Source organism: Pelecanus crispus, chromosome 1 (assembly GCF_030463565.1).
Source record: "Pelecanus crispus isolate bPelCri1 chromosome 1, bPelCri1.pri, whole genome shotgun sequence".
Lineage (NCBI taxonomy): Eukaryota > Metazoa > Chordata > Aves > Pelecaniformes > Pelecanidae > Pelecanus > Pelecanus crispus.
Genome location: NC_134643.1, coordinates 151968850 through 151991821, shown reverse-complemented (window position 1 = coordinate 151991821; position 22972 = coordinate 151968850). Strand labels below are relative to the sequence as shown.

Genomic DNA, 22972 nt, shown 5'->3' with positions numbered 1-22972 from the left:
AATACTATGAGCAATCTGTGAACCTCCAGAGGACACCATGCATGGTAAAAGAATGTCTGAATACACATGAATCCCAAAACAAGAAAGAGAAAAAATCACAAGCAGTTGTTTTACACTTTCCTCAAACCTCCACATAAAGGCTCCAGTGTAAGGCTTTTCCCTACAGGAACAAGCAACTCAGAACCATCTTTACAGCATCATCTCTAGAGCCATTCTGCCTGCCTCAGAGGGTTTTCTGTGCTTCTTTTATTTGCTTACACCCAAGTACGGCTCTTATCCTGAATGGTTCAGCATCATTTTCTGGTCTCCATTGCAGGACTCAGTGCCAGGATCTCTAAATCTGACCAATTTTTCTTACATGGAGAGTCTCCTTGCCTTCACTGAATACGGAACTACCTACAAATAGTGGTCATATGGTCACAGCATCAGGCCCTTTATTTTGGTAAACAGTTTACTGGAGTTTACCTGATGTGTAGAAGACCTGTTAATTACCTCCCAAAGGCATATGGCACCACAGACATTTTTTATGTAAATCATTTCCAGTTATATTGACTGTCACTTTCTGTCTTTGAAGGTAAAGGCAGAAAATAATTATTAGAGCTCATTATGTTATTATGGATTTGCTAAACCAGGTTGAAGTTTCCTGAAGAAACCGTCTATCTTATGTTTCTCGGAGAATCCCATGCACTCCTAATCCTTGCTGAGAACTGCAATGAAGAGAAGAAGAAGAAGAAGCAGCAGCAGCCGTGGCCACCTTGCAGCGTGTGCTCCTGCCTGAACAGTAGGTGTTGTCCCATAGTTTGGGAGATGCTTCAATAAGCCTATCGATTCCAGGCTGGAATACTTAAATGCCACTGCCTCGCACTACACAACACCTAAGAATTTAAATCTCTCTGCAGCCAGTGGAACTGTTTGTGTGGGAGACCATTACTCATTGATGGCATCTGAACTGTGGGAGATGGGAGCATTTCCCAGATTCTGGCTCAAAGTAAACACCTTGGCTTTGTCCTGCTCCAGGCTGGGGCGGTATCTGGATGTGCATCAACCTCCTCTGGTTTCCCCTGGAAGGAGCCTGGGCCTTCAGGAGTGGGGTGAGCTGTGTCACTGTCCCCAGTATGGGTGAGCTGGGACACTGCAGGGCACATCTACTTCACAGCTTGGTCACGGCCAAAGAGGGTAATAAATAGGAATTGCTTGTCATTGGGTTTTTCCTGTATGCTTTCATGAAAAAAGAGTTGAAAAGTGAATTACAACAATTCAGCACTGGAGAGTAAGTGTGTGCAGTTCTACTGCCAAATTTCCTCACTTGCGCCCATTAAGAATGAAAGAACAAGTCAAACACAATGGAAAAGGTTTTTATTTCTGATATTTGAGCGGTGCCAGCTTACTCCAAGGATGAATTTAGGCAACAATGTATTTTCTAAAGCTTAGCCCTCTTCCGCTATCTCGAATTGTGTTCTGCTTTTTTCTAAATGGAATATGTCCTCTGTGGAATAACTAAACGTATTTGTACAAAACTGAGAAAGAAACGATTTTATGAAATAATCTTGTCTTTCAAAAATTCTTGCTGAACGTATAAATTAAACTTTCAAGAAAACTGAATGAAACTGCTTTGCTATTCAGTTTATGCGGACAAGATGAATGTAGCACTTGCACAGCTATTTGTTTTTTAAATCTGGAGATAATGTTCTTTGTAATGAGGATATATTTCCCCTAACACCCTTGCTCCTCACATTGGAATTGACACTGAAATGTTCAGAGGAACTTAAATTACTCTAAAGGAGTGTTTGATCAAGTTGCTTGGATTCTTTCTGGCTTTTTATATGTTGTTATGTCACTACAAACACTTAAATATGGCCATCGCATAGTGACAGTCTCAGGTGACATCCTCACCTTGCCAATTTTGCATCTTCCATTATTTTGTTATGGGCATTTGTTCAATTTTGAGAAAGAAAGACAGAAAGAATGGAAGTTAGATTTTATGAAGCCCGAAGGACTTCTGGAGGATCTTCCTAGGATTACCAGTAATTTAGACTCAAGTGTCCCATTCTGTACTGCATTATTTGCCTTTTCATTGCCATCCTCAAAAGTAATTATCACTTCTTACAGTCATCATGTCTTAAGAGCTGCTGTTTAAATTGGCCCTGGCTAAACACAAAGTGAAAAGGAAATTAAGAATGTCGAATGAAGATACCAACTCATTTCAGTTAGATGAATTTGGAGAGTTTTTGAGAAATACCAATAGATTGCAATGCACTGGACTGACAATGATAGGTTGCGTATGTAGGTGGGAAAAATTGATGTACTACACATAGGACAAAAAATACCACATAACTTGTCATATATAGTAATAACAAATGCTGGAACCAGCCACCCACAGCAGTCTTGGCCTCAGTGGATCTGGGCTCAGTTCCTCACTGACTGCAGGCTGGCGTTACTGACATCCTCAGAACAACTGCTCAGGCATTATCCAGTCCCAGAGGTGCAGTCCTGCCTGCCCTTGATGCCCATGCTTCTGCAAGCAAGCGTACGCAAAGCTGCTGAAGAGCTGCAGCGGGGCAGCGTCAGGAGGGACTCTCCATATCCTGCCTGTGGGCCAAAGAGAGCGGTGAGCCCTGTGCTGAAGGACAGAGCTGAGGGCACACAGAAAGTGTCTGGACCTCTGAGGTTCAACTTCCTACCTCAAGGCCGATTTAATTATTTGTACAAAGCAGAGTGCTTCCAGCGGGAGCGACAGCGACCTTCAGCCAACATAAACTGGCCCTAGTCTCTAATAAATCTGTAATAAGCCTCCAGCTGGAGGACTCCAGGAGCTGTAGGAGACAGGTTCCAACCCCTTCCCTCTTTGTCTCAGAGCAGCCCCAGTTCCCTCCTGTTCTGCCTGTGGTGTAGGTGGCAGCCTCAGTCACTGGGATGCCAGGAAAGCCACCGGTGAGGACTCTCCTTCAACATTTAATCACAGAAAAGTTCAGGTGCCCAGTTTCAGGAACCCGTTCAGTGCTAGAAAGGGAGCACCTAGTTCTAGCAAGTGAGATAACTTGATCTGTGAGCCCCATTCCCTCCCTCTGCCATTTCCCCTCTTATTTATGGTAACTAGCTCCCCGCACGGCTGCTTTTGGAGGCTCTTACTTCCCCCTCACCCCCGCACAAGAAATACCACAGGGGCATCCCTTTGGTATCCCTCGGGTTGAAAAGATAGCCATCCTCTGTGAAAATACAGTGAAAGGTAAGTTAAAATGTGGATCCGTTTTATTGCACTAAAGAATACAAACATTTTAGTATTATTACAGGATGCGATAAAATGTTCTTTTGTTAAAGCATGTGCTGGATAATCATGAGCCTTACCTGAATACACAATTTGCAAAGGCTCAGCAAAGGCAGCAAACGTGCTTAAGAGAAAAGCGTGTGAATATGAAGAAAAGAGGAAAAGTAGAAATGACCGAGGGATGAGGTATAATAAAGAGTGGTGCTGAAGTATTCCTTTGGCGTTAACACGTAGCCCACCGAGGACAACAGAAAGAAAATCTTCAGCATCACCTTTTCTCTTTCCTGGCAGCCTGAGGAGAAGGAGGCGATAGTTAATGAACCACAAAGCTCCACTCGAGCCTCGGGGCTTGCTGTCACGCTGCAAAGGACGGGGGGAGCGGGCACTCTAACGCCGTGAGGGTTTTCCCAGGGGGCTGGGTGACTTGACCGCATGCAGCGCCGGTAACGGCACACGCTCACCGAACGGGGGCAACCGAGGGCTCTGCCGCTGGCCGAGGCTGGGGGCACGACCCTGTCCCGCCCCGTCCCGCCGCGCTTCCCGCAGCCGCCGCCAGAGGATCCCGCCGCCGCGGCAGGAGGCGCCGAGGGAGGGACGCGGCGGCCGGGCGGGCTGTGGGAAGAGGCGGAGCGGGGCCGGGCGGAGCCGCCGCTGCGGGGAAGCCACCGCCGGCCCAGGGAGGAGGGGACCGGGGGTCCCCGCGGTGCAGGGCTGCCGGGCGCCCGGCTGCCCGGCCGGGGAGGCGGCGCTGGACCGGGGCTCGCCGTCGCTCTTTGCAGATCGCCGCCGGGGTGTCTCTTCCCCGCGTGGTTTTGCCACGGTACCACCTGGCCTACTTACGCCGCCCACCCGGGCGCTGGCAGAGGGGAAGGCGGCCCCTTGCCGCCGCCCGGCCGCCCCCGCCCCAAACCGCTGCCGGCAGAGCCCCCCGGCCGGGCCGGCCGCAGCCCGCTCCGCCCGCCACTGCTGCGGCATCGCCCCAGCTGCGCTGCCGGGCTCCCGGGCAGGGGCGCCGGGCACGGGTTAGGCTTTTATTTACTCGACTTTGTGTGTGTGTGTGTGTGAATACACACATTCTCATATATGTGGCCAGCGCGGGGGGAGCTGGCGATGGCGAAACCCCTCTTTGTTCGCAGGGCGCTGCCCGTCCTCGCTTTCCAAAGGCGCAGGCACAGCGAGCCGGGACGCGGGTACCGCGACCTCGGAGCATGAGCATTGCCATAAGCACCAGCCCCCGGAAAACCTTCGGGTGCCTGAAAACGCTCTTGGCCGCAGCGAGCTGCGGTGCAGCCCTGCCGCCGGGACCCCCGGCAGCGGCACCGGCGGGAGTTTCTCCCGCGGCTGGGAGGCGGCGGCTCCCCCCCCCGCTCGCCCCATCCCGCCTCCCGCACGCCCCACGGCGCCCGTCTTTCTGCAAACTTCGCATCAGCGGGTCGGCCTGCCGCTTAACCGGCCCGCGCCTGAAGGAAGGAGCGCTTTCACGTAGCTATTTCTGGTGAAATCCAGGCAATCCCCCTTCCCTTCCTCTTTCCCTTCCCTCCGTCCCTTCCCTCCGGTATTTTCTCAAGGCAGCGGGCGGTCTGGAGTCCACCTGCATTTCTCTGCTGGCGACGGAAAAGAGCACAAGTCTTGTAACGCGTGATTATTAGCAATTCACAGTAACTGCAATTAGCCAAAGTCAACGCGAAAGAACTGCTGTATAATCTAGTCAAGAGACGTTCGGGTTGAAAAAAAACCCAACCAACCAACCATCAAACCCTAAAGTGCATGACTGGGAATTAATTGCCTGGCTCACAGCGGATTTTCCCTAAGCTGCCTCGTTCCTTCAATAAATAACTTCGGGAACAGAACTCTCTCCAGCCAGCTCATCTAGGCATCATGTAGGAGTTATTCTAAAAGCAAGATTGCATCTTCCAGCAGAACTTTTTTTTTTTTTAATGTAATGTCATAATTAAAAACGAGTCCCTCAGACCTGCAAACTGTGTCTAAAGGAGGAGGAAGCAAAGATTTATGCTTTCGAGATTTCTGATCATAGCAAAACGATCACTCATTGCGCCTCTACCAGAGCTTTTTGTTTCCAGATTAGCATCATATAAGTGAAATTTTGTCATTTCCGATTCGGAAAGCGAAGGGGAATATTCTTATTACCTTGATGCCTAGTGCAAAGCTCCACACACCTGGAGAGAACTGAAGTCGCTAAAAATCATACCTGTGCTGCTCTTAGTGGAGTTGAAAGACACACGATGTCCCGACCCAAACTATTTTTGCCCTGAATACACTTGGCTGCGGTCACATTCCCCAGTTCTCACAGCAGAAAATCCTCATTTATTTCAATGTTCCCAATATATACGTAAATCCAAGTAGCTCAGTCTACCGCATCTCCCTCTCTTCTCTGCGTATACATTCTACAGGCATGCCTTATGCGTACATACGCGTACCCATGCATTCGTACAGAGCATGCAAACTTCCACATACATACAGCTAGATACAGAGGCATATACAAACACGCCGCGTTGTGTCTATTCGCCCTTGTCTATCTGTCTGTGGAAGATTGTACTGTAGGTCCCTCTCTGTAGCTGCGCCGATTACATGGATCTGCGTCTATATGTACATCGGGATGCCCGTGATTCCGACCACCCCGAGACCAGAAGCAGCGCCGGTCCCTCTCCCTCCGTCTGAAGAGAGGACCTCCAGCGCCCTGGGGGCCCCATTCGGCAAGTGAGTCTGGGGTTCGGGGGTGGGGGCACCCCCCAAAACAGCGGGGGGGGGGGGGGGGCGAAGCTGCCGCCGGGCGCCGCAGCCTCTCGGAGCCGCCCCCTCGGGGGCATGGGGCTGGTGATGGCGGGGAGAAATCCCCGCCGCCGGCTGGCGCCTGGCTGCGGCTGGCGAGTTTGCTGCTCCCCCTCTCCCGTGTGCGTGTGCGCGCCCGCCGGGGCGGGGGCAGGGTTCCCTTCCCTGCTCCCCCCTCCGCCCTCCCCGCCTTGCCGGCCGGGCGGGCGGGTACCTGTTGGGTAGGGAGCGGGGGCGAGGTGCTCCCCGATGCGGGGCGGCCCCCGGCAAGCCCTCCGGTGCGGCGCTGCGGGGCTGGCCGCGGGCCAGGCGCTCCGCTGGGGCGGGGGCGAGGTGCACCCCTTCCCCTCAGCCCCAGCCCGGCCTCCGCCCGGCCCGGCCCACCCCGCCCCGCGGCCCGGCGGGGCCCGGGCTCCGCCGCGCTGTGCAGAGCCCGGGGGGCACGGCCAGCGCCAGCCGGGGGAGCGGGAGGGGCCGCGCCGCTGCTCCAGGCAACTGATTGCCAGGAAAGGGGAAGCGCCGCAGCTCGGTGCCCGCTCAACACCTGTCAGACCGTGGAGCCTGATTTATACCTGGCCCTGGCAGCCTCTCCGCTGAGGATTTCCCCCTCGTCCCACTTCTTCTTTTTTTTCTTTTTCTCTTTTCGGCTCCCCCCTCCCTTCCTGGAGCGGTGTGAAAGGGGGTATTTTCTTCAGGGTATAAAGCTGAGAATACAGAGGAAGGCTGAGAGCTTCACCTCATTGCCTCATTCTGCCTTTCATGTGAACATCCTGCAACATTTCCCTCATCCTGCCGCACCTCTCACCTGGCCAGCGCTGCCCAGATCATGTCCGCTAAGCTCCTGCCGGTTTTCTTCCTCCTCTCAGTGTTTCACGCCTGGTAAGTCTGCACTCCCCTCGCCTCCTCCCACCCCCTCTCCTCTCTCCTCGCACCGGGGCTTGCGGGCTGGAGTCCCGCTCGCCGGAGTTTGCAAAATACTCCGCGCCCGGCAAGGACAGCGGGCTCTTCCCCCCACGCACACACCGCGCCGCGCCGTGCCGTGCCGGGGCTTTATTCCAACCGCAGCTTCCCCCGCTCCCTCCCCGGGACCCGCCTGGCTTCCCGGCCGGCTGCAGCCCCGCTGCCGGAGCTGCGAGCGCGGCGGCCCCGCCGCTGTCCCTCCCGGCCAGGCCTGAAGCCGGAGGTCGCCTGCGAGGGCTCCGTCCCGAGCCGGCCCGGCAGAAAGTTTTCCCGCTCCGGCGGCTGCCGGCGCCCGGCGGCACGGCGCCAGGCGCTGCCCGGGCTTCCCTCACGGCGCGGGGCGGCCGGCAGCCCCGGCTTCCCTCCGGGCTCCGCGGGTTGGGCCGGCGTGAGGAGGGAGAGGGCAGCGGCGGGAAGCGTGAGCCCAGCGGCCGGGACCGGCTGGGGTGCCGCGGGGTGCCCTGGTGCCCGGCGGCGGCGGCTGCCGTTAACCGCCCCGGCCCGGCGGGCGTTAGCGGCCGCGGAGGGGGGCCGGGAGGGGCGAGTGTGGCAGGCCGGGCCGGCAGCCCCCGGCACCCGCCTCAGGGGCGGGAAGGGACCCCCGGCCGCGCCTCGGTAACGGCGGGCGGTGAGGGGCCGGAGGGGGACAGCCGGCAGCCGCAGCCGTCACCTTTTGGACCAGGCTCGCCTTCGGCCCCGGTGGTTGTCCAGGGTGCTCGGAAGGGCCCCCGCCGCATAACGCGGGCAAAGGTGTCACCTCGGCGTCCCCCGCGGGATCCGCCACAAACCGGGCTGCAGGCGGGCTCAGAGGCCCTTCCCTTCCTTGCCCTTCCCTTCCGTTCCCGATTTATTAACCATGTTCCCCTTCTCGGTAGCCTGCCCCACACCCGAGTGTGGGGCACCTCTCCCCAAAATCCCCACAGGAACTAGAGGCTGCTTCGTGCCAGTCCCCAGAGCAAGTCCCGGGCACACGTGTTGCAGGAATTAAAACCTTTTCCCCACAACCTCTCAGGATTTTCCAGCCTTCCTCTTTTGCAGTTTATGGACTGCCCCATCTCTTTCTCCAGGACCAAAACTAGCGGCCCCTGAGGAGTCTGGGGAAGGTGTGCAGTCCTTGTTCCTCCCCAATTTGAGAATGGCCTGCCATCATCCTGCACTTGTTTCTGTGGAGAGCAGGAATATGCTGGGAATTTGGCAGTCAGTAAGGCTACAGGTGAAAATGCAACCTCAAGTGCCTTCAAGGAGCCTAATGGTGTAGCAATTGTGTTCGCTCGAGAGCGAGGGAAGTGAAAAAACAAACTCTTAAGGAGGAAACCAAAACACCTTGCAAAATACGTATCTAGTGCATTAGTCTGATTCATCGTGAAACCTCTCGCACCTCCAGTCTTAATCTACAAGGTAGGTAGGAATTTACATCGCCTGGAGGTACTTTCTAGGAAACAAGCTGCTAGAGTGAGGGGATTTAAAAGGTCTGTCAGAGCTTAGACTCTTACTAGTGACTGATTTTTAAAGAAGCAGCTCCCTGAAATGGGAATCTTGATCCTGCCTGAACTCAGTTCTCACTTCCACGTGCAGTCTGAATGCCTCCAGTAAAATTGTGGCGGGTGCAGCGGAAAAGGACGTGTCATTTGTCTCCTTTCCTATCAGCAATTCAGCACCACTGCAGGGTTTCAGCTCTGAAATATCAACCATGTATGTTTGGAGACGGTGCGTCCTTTGAGAATGGTTCTGTAACTGCAGTATTAAAACACGGGGCTTCTCATGAATCTGAGGGGGGAAAAAAAACCCAACCCAAAATCCTCTTGGGGTTTTTTAATGCTCATTGGGTGAATTACAGAAAAAAGATCAAGTTTTTAAAAAACACAACTCACTAACAGAGAAGGAATGCTCGTCTGTTCAAAATTTCCCCTAAGTTTTCTCGACTTTTGCAACTTGGTTATATGAGCTCTCTCTGTAGAAAATCCTCAGGGGCTGGGCTTCAAAATTATTTTTATATAGAAATCGTACCTAGCGCACTCACAATTTGTAGGTCATGTTAAGTGATTCACGGCTAATCCTTAAGGGCGTATTGGCTGTAGAGCAGTTTCAATTAAAAGTTTCATTAAATGCTTGAATGGCGGTCTACAAGCAATGTTTAGGGTTGATGATGCTCTGTGATTAGATTTTTATACTTGTACTCATTTTTTTTTTGTTACTATAGAGTGTCTATCAAGTCTTCTGGACATCTGAGATATTTTAAAACACACTAGTGTCATTATGGAGAGTAGAAGGGAGAGAAAGAAAGGAGGTTGCTCGATGCATGTAGCACATCCCATGAATAAGCAAGGCTGCTGCCTCTGATTCTCCATTGCTTTGCACCTTGCATAATTACTGACATTTGTGTAAAAAGGTTGTGAAATGATATTGTATCACCAGGGCAATTGCAGGCCGAAGCAACACATGATTACTGCTGTAGGTTCCACCACTGAGGTTGTCTTTTCTCCTGATAACTTCATCTCAGTTTAACTGTCATAGATTTTCTCCAGCGAGAGACAACAAACAGATTTGGTTTCTAAGATACCAAAAGATACATCTTCAAATCAACATTTTACTGTTCTTGCACAAAAAGCCACACAAATGAAATTATTCTTGTGTGAAAATAGCTCTAGCTGTGATTTCTGGGCAAACTGTAGTTTCACCACATTTATATTAGCGTACTCTTGAAATAAAAATAATCCACCTATGAAGGAAGGAAGTCGTAACTCTTGGTGTAGTACTGTTTTTTAAAAAATGTCATTAAAACTGCAGGGAATTTCAGATTAATTTATGCAATGTATTTGTGTGCTTGTGATAATCCATCTTAAATTCAAGGAGCAAGCTCTTAATTCCAAGCCTTGTAATACATTAAAGTCTGAAATTCAGGCACTGAGAATATAATAATTTATTAATAGGATAAAATTATCAGGAAGTATTAAAAGATCTAAATTTTTAATACTCTTATTAGCCTTTGTGCAAGAGATGAATCAGTTGTCTTGATGTATTAGTAAAACAATACTGCAGACGTTCGCTCTTCGTAAGAATATATTGTAAACTAACTAGTCGGGATAGGTTGATTAAAATACAGGATATAAAATACTACTCTGATAGTTGTATTGAATTGCAGAGTATAATTTTTTGAGAGACTGGCAGAAGACAATTTCCAAACAATTCTTAATGATGACCCATCCACAGAGTAACAACTTGAGTAACAACTGTTAACGGGAACATCCCATTGCAAAACCAGCCTTAGGCTGGGTAGATGCAAAGCCAGGGGGGATATCTAAAACTTCTTCAGATGAGTGTGGAGAATGTAAATTCAGGTTTTAGTTATGTAAAGTAACATCTATTTGCTTAATTTGTTATTGCAGTTCTAGAAAGGTTGAAGAGGATGAATATGAAGACGGAACAGCTAACCAAAAATGGGTTTTAGCTCCAAAAACACAAGACACAGATGTAACGCTCATACTAAACAAGCTGTTGAGAGAGTATGACAAAAAGCTACGGCCAGATATCGGAAGTAAGTACTCCTTTCTGCACAAGTGAGGAAAAGCGTCTATGGGTGCAGAAAAGACATTATATTTTGGTTAGTGTGCACAAATGTCTGGGAAAGTGGAGATTAAGGTTTTTTTGGCTTAAGTTAATTTCCAAGTCAATATTTAAAAAGTGCTAATTCTTATGGGAAGATGTGGTGGTAACTTAGCATGCTAAACTCTGAGTTGCTTGTACAGAGCTTGTGTAGAGATACGGAAGGGCTAGCTCTAAGATATTCAGCAGGTCTTTGGAAGAGTTGGGAACATACTTACCTCTTATTGTCATCCAATCCATGCATATGAAAAACTCATGCTCTGAGGAGCCATTAAAACCCCAACATATTAAAGACAAAAAGTAAGACACAGCAAGAGAAGAATGTGCATCTATTCCCTTCAAAATGTGATCACAGAAGTTATGTTCCTTAACACTGAGGAGAAGGCATTAGGATTTGCCTGTGTATAGGGCAACTCTAGAGATTTTCTTCCCCAAACCAGCAGGCATCTTATCTCCAAAAGAAATCTTATAGAATGAAGTATCTTGTGAGCAATACTACTACATATAGGTATAAAATTTGGGGAAGTCCCAGTAGATACCTGCATATAGCCATTTTGAGCTATTTTCTTTCTTTTTTTTTTTTTTTTTTTTTTTAAAATTTGTATAATGAGGTTTTGTGTTTCAAACTGGTATTTTTCTAACTTTTGTGGTTGTGTCCCATTTGCCTTGTTTGCATCCCTGGATCAGAACAGCTATAGCACAACTGCTGTTCAGTTTGTTTACAGCAAGTTTGTATGACAGAAATCAGAGACAATTTGCATTTACATTTACTGCACCTTGCATGTACTTCAAAATGAACTCGGAATGGGGGAAGCTCAAAACAACCACCTAATATAATTTGCTTTTCGTAAATTTTTGCAGAGATCAGAGGGAGAATTCCTACCACTGATTATAAGTGAAAAGAAAGTGTTAAGGTTTTTTTTTCATACCTATTCTTTTGATTTCCCATAGTATTCACAAAGATCATATTTATCTGTTTTTAACAGAGAGTAACATTTATCTCTCTCTACTTAGTTTGTCATACTGGATTTAGCTGGTCTTTAGTAGCTGATGGAGAAGTGCTTTCATACAGTTCCCCACCCATATCAACATCTGGAAGATATTCTTGGATAAATTTTTTGTTTTACTTTGTACACCGGGTCCTCGGATCACTGGCTTCAGGCAGAGTAAATTATGTTATGCCTATGTGGGGCAAAGTAATCATTCAAAGTCCCCATGTCAGTTGCCATAAAATCAGTAGAGGTCAGACATATCTTACAGCACTGGAAAATCATTGTTACCTAAATAATTCCTTTTGTCTTTCCACAAACTTTCATAAATCCTGTTTTAGAGAAAGGAGTTAAATTACACAGCTCCTCATATATCGTACCAAACGGAGATTTTACAGTTCTCAACTACATCTATCTATTTCTATCAATCATCTCAGTCCTAGGCCATTTTTCTCTTTGATAAGAATCTGGCTATTTCAGAACTTGAGCTGAGTGTTGTTCAGACGCTGAAGAAGTTAGTTCACCTCTGCTTCCTTCTCTGGTTCCTCTTTCCTCCTCTCCTACCTTTGATGGTATGGAACAAACCAGTGGAGGAAGAGAGAAGTAATTCTCAGAATCAAGCAGAAGTGAAGCTGATGAAAGACGTTGAGGGTTAAATCCAGGACTAACATGCAGTCAGCTACTTACTAGAGCCTTTACATTTGTGCAGTGCTGCCTGTAAGCAAATCTGCTGTCCCACAGGACAGGGGACACTCACCGTTTCATGCCACATCATTCTTCACTCAGTTTTCCAATCCTTTATTGCAAAGCCACTGTTTATAACAGTGGGTAACTTCAGCAATGCTCCTGAAGAAATGATCTTCTCTCTCAATGCAGCCAGAAAAGTCTAGGAAAATACTGACTTCCTTGCACTTTCAAAGGTTAGGATTGCAATTTTTAGATCACTTGGAAACACACTTTTGCAAGCCAAAGGCCATGGGGAGAAGACGACTGTGGCAAATAGAAGTTATTGAAGTGCATGCTGGCCCAGGCAGTGACTTTTCTGTGGTCTTTCATCCTTCCCAGGGCAGCTGATGTTTCAGCTAGCTCAGGTATGTCCTGCTACTGTTTGGCACTGTACAGGCATATTCTGAGTGCCCACTTGCCATACTGTGGCCACCAAGTACTTCAGTAATCACATCACTTCCAGGTCAGGAGTAAATCCATCAGTGAATGAACTCCTGTGAACAGACACTCAGCCATCCTCCTTCATCCTCCCCCGCCCAGCCTCTCTAAACCACTGTAAAGAGTGTGTGTAGGTCAATGCTAAGATGTGAGGCCAGGACTTGCTCTTTCATTTCTTTTTTTCTTAATGGTGGCTTTTACTTGGCCTAAGCTTTCATGTAAATGACTGTTGGTCAGATCACATGCTCAATCTACACTCAGCAGTACAGGCATCAGCTGCAAGGTTCCAGGCCAGGGTTTTGAAAGAGTGGATTGAACAAACTAAGTATTAGGCAAAATACTTACCCTGTGAAGGCTATCAGCAACCTGACACCTTAACAGGATCTGTCTAGCTAAAAGGGACCTTTGGTCTTCGGAAACAAAGCAGTGTTCTTCCAGCAGGGGAACACCTGACTGCATCCCCCATGGCCACATGCTTGGCAGAGTTCTTGTCTCCATAAATATCACAGCTTGTGAGGGTTTTCATTTTAATGGTGGCATCTGGCAGTTTTCCATTATACCACGGAACATACACGCCTTTTGGAATTAAAAAAAAAAAAAAAAAAGAAAGAAAAGAAAGCACCTCACACTGAACAGCTTATACCTGTGTACCGATTAGATCAAAAAGTGTTTTATTGGAGTCAAAGCATCTTTTCCACCCACTTTTTACCAGCTGCAATTGTAGGTCTGAGAATAGTGGGTCTGTTGCATGGTATAAAAGGCACCAGTCCCAAATAACAAGTAAACCTGTTCTGAACTATGAAGGTCTTAAAATCTCTTCCATAGGCAGTTACTCTGGAGTTTGTTTGAAGTGAAGACCTGTTCAATGGATATGCAACATTTTCTAAGTGCAGTAAGGCTTACTGCCCTGCAAGAGTGATTTTTTTTTTTTTTCCCCCTCCCATTTCACACTGGCTTAAGTCCTGACATTTAGTAGGAGTAAATTCTGGCCCTGAAATTTTACTTCCTCTTTATTAATAAAATGAGAACAGAAATAACAGGCAAGCCAATAGGCCACAGAGTAGAATGATGATAACTGCAGCTAGAAAAATCTCAGTCTTACTTAGGTTCTATTAATAAGCTAGGTTTTTACCATTGCTCTATTTTTGATTAACTGAATTAAAATTTAAGTTACATTAAAAAAAAAGAAGCAAACCCCAGGTAAATTAAACAGCACATGACAAAACGTATTTCCTTCAAAGTCAGTTTACTTTAATGAAACCTTCCCTCTCACCTTCCTTAATGGACAGCTTAGTCCACAATGGAGTCCTGGAAAATAAAAGCTACTTTTATTACCCTACATTGTTTCATGCTTACCTTCATATGGAATGTAGGTTGCCTTAAATAGAAAGTTTGTCACAGTGTAGTCTTCCAAAGTGAAAGTTTTGCCAATCACATTCCTTGAGTGAGCTTTACATGTGGAAGATAATACGCTTTTTCTTTCATTGTGAAAGTCACCTTACCCATCAATAAAGCTAGTATGCAAGAGGTTTCTGAAATGTGACATTAGAAGCGGGAGGAAAAAAATCTCACCCTAGATGAGCCTCAGAGCTGCAGTACTCATATGGAGCATGAAGAGCATTAAGTCTTAAGAGTTGCCTTTCAGTAGCTTAGTTTGCTTACCTCAAAGAAAAGATCTTTTTGCCTCTTGTTAACTAAGAAGCAATAACTAATGTGGGCCAAAATTTCAGTGATGACAAGACAACAGTAATGTTAAGATTAGTTCATAAGCTGAGCTAAACTCCAAGCTTCCCTCTTTATCTCAACCTGCTAATGTGAAAGAAAACATTTTATTTCACCCGTAATTTTTAGAGAACAAAACCATTCCCTGAGCATCTCTAATAAGCAGTTACCTCAGCACTCTAATTTAAGTGCAAAGGATATTCTAAAACACACATCCTGCAGTCTGACCAGACGCTCTCCAGCCTTCCTGTGATTACCTACCCTTTTCCCAAGCTCCCGAAATACCTTCCCCAGAACACAACAGGACTAGAATAAGGAGTTACACACACTTGTTAGGTACAAACAGACAGAACTGCTGTCCACTACCTTTCCTCATGGTGTTTCTAACATGAGAAGGTGATATTAGGAAAGTGATAAATTTCTGGTTTAGCATTTTTTAAAAATGCCTAAAAAATCATAGAAAGAAACATAGAGGTTATTTTCCCTGCATTTCAGGCTGCACTGATGATCTTTGCAGTTATTTATACTCCACCAGGGGAAGTTTAATACTTTCAGTTAATTTCTATTTCAGAGGCTGGAGCAAAATAATGCTGGTAAGACAAAAGCCAACTAGAAGGGACTACACTCTAGTGTACTCAAACTATGCAGGGAAATTGAAAGTAGAGTGTGATCATTAATATTAGAATTAAAGCTAAAATAAGATAAAAACCAAAATCAAGGAATAGAAAGTTACAGGACAGAAGTTCCTGTGCCTCAGAGATACTTGGCTGACAGCAAGTTTTTCAACTGATACATCTTGTAACAGTCATCCAGAACCGAAAAGGCCGAATTCCGTATTTAATGCAATAGAAGTCTTGTATAAATGTGGTAGTTTTCATTTATTTTTCCTATACCTTCTAGCACCTGATTTCTAAGCTGCCTGCCTTCTTACTTGAAAAAAAAAAAGTCAAGCTGACATCAAATCAGACTTGAGGCAAGAGCATTATGGGAGAGACAGGACAAGCATGAATAATACTGATTTTACTGATAGGATTCGCTGAAAGGGTAGAAAAGAGTAGTAAGATAATTTGTATTGTATGTTTGCATCTTCTGTTTCTCAAATATATCATTATATTAGGGAAGGCCCTGAATTGCACATGCTAAAGAAAGCTTCATCAGCTTGTGTTCTGAGGTGCTTTCACCACTGATGCCTACTTTTCCCTCCCTTTTTTGATTATCCTGCAGTAACTCTTGGATTCTTGTTGGATCCTCTAGATCTATTTGATCCCTACAGCCTCTAGTGGTACCCTGTATTTATTGTGTGTTTATAAGCCCAAATAAATTCACTTTGAAATATGTAAGTGTATATGCATCTATATATATATGTGTATATATATGTATATACACACATACATGCACTCCATAATTTAATGCCTACATATCTTCTGACTCCACCAGTCCTAGCTGTCTTGAGAGTCAAGCTGGTTTTCTTTGGTCCCCAAGTATCTTTATAACCATTAGCCAAATTTCTCAAGACCAGAGCAGTCTCACAAACAGCTGTGTAGCTGTCAGTACCTTGAGTAGGTTTGTACAAGTGTAGCTGGTAGAAATAGGTGGGCTCATTTGTATTGGCAAACACAGAAGACTAAGTTCTTTCTGATGTGCTTTACTGTGCTGGCTTGGTAGCATTTCACAGCAGTTCTCTTTTTAAGCAGTTAAAAGTTCTCTCTGTAACTAATTTAAGCAGTTTCTCAGTGTATGCAAGGAGCAGATCTGTTGGGTGAATGGGCACAACATTTGTTCTGTTGCTTTTAAAGGAGATGTGTATTTTCAAGCACAATCCTAATGAAAACCTTGAGTTCTGAAGCAGTATCACAACCTTTCTTCAGTCTGACCTCCCTTCCTAGCAGGCCACACAGAAATGAACCCTGAAGTGTACCACAGGCTATTACCACTGTGGCTGTCAAGTTATTTTTGCTAGCTGCTGATTGCCACACCTGATATTCTTTAAATTAGCTCCAGCAAGGTTTCCCTATATGTGGTGACTGAGGGTTGCTTATTGCCTCACAGATCAAAACATTTCCCAGATCATAGTGTAGAGAAAGCTGTAAACTATCATGCAAGGTCAAATTACTACTTTCTGCTGTAAGTCTTTTTTCATGCTAGCCTATGAGAGACAGTATCAGACATGTTACAACAGGAAACAGTGAGAGAGACAGTTGTCACTTAGGGATTGATTATAGACAGTTGTACCTGGAGAGCTAACCAGTGAGTAAAGGTAGCACACAATGGGAAGGAGAGAGGGAGTAAGTTCTGTTTGTATTGTGGCAGCACTCAGGAGGGGAAAGCCATAGTCCTGGATCCAACTTCTGCAGTATTGGGCACCGCAGAAAATTGTGGAGATTAGTTCAGTTTAGGTTTATATGGAAGAAGAAACTTGAATAACCCATTGGTGAGGATGTAGAGTGCTGTGGCTAACACTCAGCTAGGAAACAGGGCTGAATAAAATGAGAGCTCAGGAGCCAAAAAAGATCATAAGAAAAAATTCAGAAATGTTTTAATTGTTCTCACTGATACATCCCTTCATCCCTTTCTTTTCTTTTTTTTTTTTTTTTTTGAAAGTGAATTGTCTTTATTTCAGAAAACTTTTGTTCTGATTCAGCCACCAAACTGGAAATCCATTAACTGTCCATTTCCACGAGTAAGACGGTAAATACGAAGTCTATTTTAGTGCCAGTCATCTCCCATGCATTATGTATAAGCACACCTATGCAAGGAGAGGAATATTCCTGAGGAAAGGGTTGCTATTCAGTGCAAACAAGAACAATCTCTGTTCTAGGTGGGAGGATAGAAGGGATTTATCAGTTGTCTGCAGGAGTTTTAATTCTCCAGCATCTTCAGTAACTGATGCTTTCTTCTGCAGACTTTGCCATGAACATTTCTAAAATATTAATAGCAAGGCTAATAAGTGAGGGGTAAACTGCTCTATGTCCACTCCAAAGTCCCAGTTTTAGATTTTGAAAACTGTGATCCATGTTTGAGTTTTAAAACATGACATAAATAAATAGGTTTGTTGCACCTAATCCTCATCTGGTGCCAGTATAGTGCATCAAACATAGGCTCTTTCAAAATCTAGCATGGGAACAGTTCTGATTAGGATAGGCTGTTGACAGTGAGTTTTTTCATGCCTATGTTCTGCTTTTCTAATCGCTTAACCATGGAGCTGAGTAAAGGGGAATTTCTGACTTTGTTTTCTGACCTGGTTTGGTTCACAGCTTCCCAGCTGTCAGGGGAAACACCCTATTTTTTACTCATCCCTCTCTCGGGTAAAACTCTTAATGTGTCATGCTAAAAGAATGCATAGAGAAATTTTATGACAATGCAATGACCCTGAAGCCCTCCAATGTAATGTTTCTGGTTAAAAAAAAAAAAAAAAGAATGTGGTTTTCTTTATTCAATTATTTAACAGGTTTGATTTTTTGTTTGCTTGTTTCATTTTTTTTAGAACACTTAAATGCTGGGAAGCAGCACTTTAATTTGAAGCTTACAGTACTTCAACATATAAAAATATTTCAGTATTCAAACACTTTGTTTTTCTGAAACTAATCTCATAAGCCAAGTGATACAGTTCTTTGCAGATAGAACTGCTCTTTTGCCTCATTTCCAATGAGCTGCTTGTATCTTTGCAATGCTTATGTCTTGCATATAGTCTGTTGGGTTGACAAAGATGTACTACTTTTGTGTTGGAGAGAGAGGTCCTATACCTGAATACTTAACAGCAAGATCCCTTACAATACAGCCTTCTCTTTATGAATGTAAATAATTAATTTACTCAGATAACTCTTATTTAGAGTTTTATTTCCTGACAGTGATTACTTGCTGAAATAGCTTGATACAAACTCAGACTGAATATTTTTCTTGAATGGCATTGTGGGAAGGAAAGTTTGGTTGACAGTTAATGCTCGCCAAACTCTTCATCTAAGCTGTCAGACCCAAAACTATATGTAGCAGCTGCTAGTTCTTATTTTCTCTTATTTTCCATAACTTCATCCAAGAAATCTGAGAGGAGGTTGAGAGTATAGCTGTTGTGGTTTATCCCCAGTCAGCAACTAAGCACCACACAGCCGCTCACTTACCCTCTCACCCCCTCGATGGGATGGGGGAGAGAATTGGGAAAAAAGTAAAACCAGTGGGTTGAGATAAAGGCACTTTAATAGGACAGCAAAGGAAGAGAAAGTAATAATAATAATAATAATGCTAAAAGAATATACAGAACAAGTGATGGGCAATGCAATTGTTCACTGCCTGCTGACTGATGTCCAGCCAGTTCCTGAGCAGCAGTTCTTCACCCCACAGTCTCCCAGTTTATATACTGAGCATGCCATCACATGGTATGGAATAGCCCTTTGGCCAGTTTGGGTCAGCTGTCCTGGCTGTGCCCCCTCCCAGCTTCCTGTGCACCTGGCAGAGCATGGGAAGCTGAAAAGTCCTTGGCTAGTATAAACACTACTTAGCAACAACTAAAGTGTGTTATCAACATTCTTCTCCTACTAAATCCAAAACACAACACTATGCCAGCTACTAGGAAGAAAATTAACTCTATCCCAGCTGAAACCAGGACAACAGCATACAGGCTTTCAGGATGACATGGATTGAAATTTAGGTGAGTGTAAGGAAAAGTCTGAGATATTAATTACATAAGAAAATCCCTTTCTTCTCTCTCCTTCCTTCTGTGATTACCTAGACTATGCTGGCTCTTTTTTTTTTTTTAATTAAAGAGGGTTCTGAGCATGTATTTTTAAATTAGGCATATGTACAGAGCTACAGTTGCCATTTTGAGGCTGTGGCATGAACTGTTAAATTATTCTGTCATTTTTAAATAAGGAAAACTTTATGCACATATTATTTTAAAATACTGTTGCTCTTTCCTGCAATTTTAAGTTTTTCTTATGACTGCTATTGTTCATCCAAACCTTGGTTTCTAGCTTGCTAGACTTTGCAGGAACAAATTCTATTATTGTTCTGTCTTATGATATTATATCGGAACTGCCCCCTCCTATGGATATAAGTGAAACAAAAATGGAAACTTTAGGGATTGATTGTAAAACCAGCCCAAGCATTAAGATCTACAGTTTTCATTCCCAAGCAACATAATACTGGAAAAATTACAGCTTGTGCATTAGGGAAACGTAAATGAAAGATAGAAGTGCTGAAGGTTGATGATGGCAATGCTGGGATATGAAGAATAAAAGTGATTTGTATTTAATTGAGGGAGTCCGTTTATGTGCACACTCTCATTCACACTCCTGGACAGAATGGCTACAAAATCTAGCATGTTAATAATAATAATAATAATAATAATAATAATAATAATAATAATAATAATAATAATAATATAATATTTATTTTTATAAATTTATATTATTAATTGCATTTGTTTTATTTATAATAAAATTACATATTAAAATAATAAAATACCCTGTTCAGAAGACTGTGTTCTTATCCTGGTGTTACTGTCATCCAAACTGTTATGGTTTAGCCCCTGTCAACAACGAAGCACCACACAGCCGCTCGCTCACCCTCCAGCCATGGTGGGATGGGGAGAGAATCGGAAGGGCAAAAGTAAGAAAACTCATAGGTTGAGATAAGAACAGTTTAATAATTGAAATAATAATAATAATAGTAATAAAAATTGTAATGAAAAGGAGAACAATGAGAGAGAGAGAAACAAAACCCAGGAAAAAAGAACAAATGATGCAACTGCTCACCACCCACTGACCGATGCCCAGCCAGTTCCTGAGCAGTGATCACTGGCCCCTGGCCAACTCCCCCCAGTTTATATACTGAGCATGACATCATATGGTATGGAATAGCCCTTTGGTCAGTTTGGGTCAGCTGTCCTGGCTGTGCCCCATGCCAGCTTCTTGTGCACCTGGCAGAGCATGGGAAGCTGAAAAGTCCTTGACTAACATAAGCAGTACTTAGCAACAACTAAAACACCAAAGTGTTATCAACATTATTCTTATACTAAATCCAAAACACAGGGCTATGTCAGGTACTAGGAAGAAAGTTAATTCTATCCCAGCCAAAACCAGGACACAAACTTTCTTTGAAGTCCACACCCAGTGTTTTATTATCCTTTTGATTTTCATTTGCAGTCCTGCTTTGGTAGTTTGATCCTAAAAACATAGGAGTGACAGTTCTGTCAGAGTTTCTCTGGCTGTAGCAAGTGGAGGGCTCTGACCTCTTTCTGTTGGTTAGACCATTCTCTTCTATGCAGGAAGCATGAGTCTTTTTTATTTTCCTCACTGATACCTTCATAGAATCGTAGGTTGGAAAAGACCTTTAAGATCATCAAGTCCAACCATTAACCTAACACTGCCCCAAGTCCACCACTAAACCATGTCCCTAAGCACCACATCTACACCTCTTTTAAATACCTCCAGGGATGGTGACTCAACCACTTCCTGTTACTATGTCTCCAAATGCGGTAATTTGTCCTAAAATATAAAAGTTTTAGCTGACCACAATTATCCCTGAGAAGTGACTTGTTAGCATAGCAGTTTGTTTTACAGGAACAAACAGGTAATTAGATGTCATCTATAAGGTCATGTAGGAAAATATTAATAGTTATCATCACTAATGCAAAGTAAACATTAACACTATAATCACTACTGCTACTACGGTTACCAATAACTGTGTAATGATTTATTACATATTTATCCCAATTTAAAAATAGCAATTTATGTGCTAATGAGATAACTTATAACATTATAAAGTAATTTTTAAAAAAATCTCATTACCATAGAGCCAATCTTATTAGTCTTTTGCATTCAGAAGTCTTGTGGAACTTAGGCAGAGTTTAAGTGACTGTGTATTTCTGGAACAGAGCTCATATGTGTTTGTTATGCGGTTGCTTGCCTTCTAAAAATCTAGTGCTAATTGCTTTGCTTCTGTAAATATTTGTATATTGATCCATAACATTTTTATGACCACTATTTTGGGTAAAACCAGAATAATATAGACCTGAGAGTTGCTTTAGCAATGTAAGAAAGGTTAACTCTCAATGAAAGTTAATTTAAAATTTATTTTAAAATTTATGAGAGCTCAGCTAGTTCTACTCACGTTTAAATGAACTTCCAATAAAAATATTTCTAAACATTAAAATTTAAAAATTAATTCTAAATATTTATTATTTGTGCAGGAACATAAATGCTATTTGGACAGACTTGAAATGTGGAGGAATTTTTCTGTAGGAAGCAAAGTGGTTTCATTCATGAAATAAGCATCAATTCTGAATAGTGAAGATCTATCAAAAATGAAGAGATATTTTAAAAGGACAGGATAGTTTAAAGTACTCAATAAGCATAATAAAATGTCAGGAACTTATTTCAGATTTTTTCCTTACATGATTTGTGAAATTGTATAACAATCCCTTTGTTCATTTCCTCAAAAGGCTTTTAAAATTCTCCTCATTTATCTGTTGAGGTTTTTTTACACACATGAGCAGCTTACATATGTCCAAGAGTAAAGTCTTCACGGATTTTGTTGGGATTCAAGCTTAGGTACTGTTTATTTCACCAGTGTAAATCTATAAAGCAGGACTACACAAATGCTATAGCTGGCCTGCATGGGTATTTGTGATTAGGGCATTATTCTAGCTGTTTCTGTGTTTTGTTGTTGTCCCTGACCTAGGTTTACACTGACTGTCTAGGTGTTCACCTGGCTTCTTAAGTGAGCTTTGCAGGCAGCATTTAACTTACAACTCCTGTGCCTGGGTGTCTTTTGAACTGTCTAAAGTTTGTAGACAAATTTCACTGGGACGTGTCTTTGCAATGTGATGTCACAAGGCTGACTGGAATATAAACACTCTGTCTCAAAGCCATGGCATTTGGATCAGATGGGGACTACTAGCTAAATATTGGCATGACCTTAGTTCTGTTTGCAGATATTTTGATTGGTTTGAAAAATCCCCTTGGCTTGAGATTGGCTTGAGAAAACCAGCACGTTTGAAGAGGAAAAGATTGTGATAAGCCGTTATTTAACCTTAGATAGCACTGTGTAGCAGTATAACACTGCAGTTACTTGGATGTGCTTACATTGTGTCTTAGGGAAAGTTAACAACCATATATTAAAGAGTATTTCAAAGAACTTTGAGAAGGTGGGTACATTTGTTGACAACCTTTAATTGCTCTCCTGCATGTGATATACACATTGTTCTGCCAGTAATTTTTTTAAGTTTCTGACAGCTTTTTAGAACTGTTTGGGGCTGATGCCAATATCAAAACGGTACTGGAGCTGAGTATCCATTTGTAATTTTACCGCCAACTTTTAGTGAGCTATTAACCCTTTTGTTGTTCAATCAACAAGACTGTGAGGACTTTCTTAGTCCATGAAAAAAGGCTTCATCTGCAGCTCAGCAACTCCATGTATGGCTTAAATCAGTCCATGAACTGCCTGGAAAACTGAGCAGGCCTTGAAATAATTGGTAATGTAGCTA

General features: G+C 44.1%; 1 protein-coding gene across 1 annotated transcript in view; it reads left to right on the top strand.

Annotated features, from left to right (window-relative positions):
- Window positions 1-6881: 6881 nt before the first annotated feature.
- Window positions 6882-22972, top strand: part of GABRG3 (gamma-aminobutyric acid type A receptor subunit gamma3) — a 349817-nt gene continuing 333726 nt past the window's right edge. Inside the window, exons 1-2 of the mRNA XM_075708721.1 lie at window positions 6882-6934; window positions 10402-10550. Of these exons, the coding sequence (XP_075564836.1) occupies window positions 6882-6934; window positions 10402-10550 (202 nt within the window). The remainder of the gene's footprint in view (window positions 6935-10401; window positions 10551-22972) is intronic.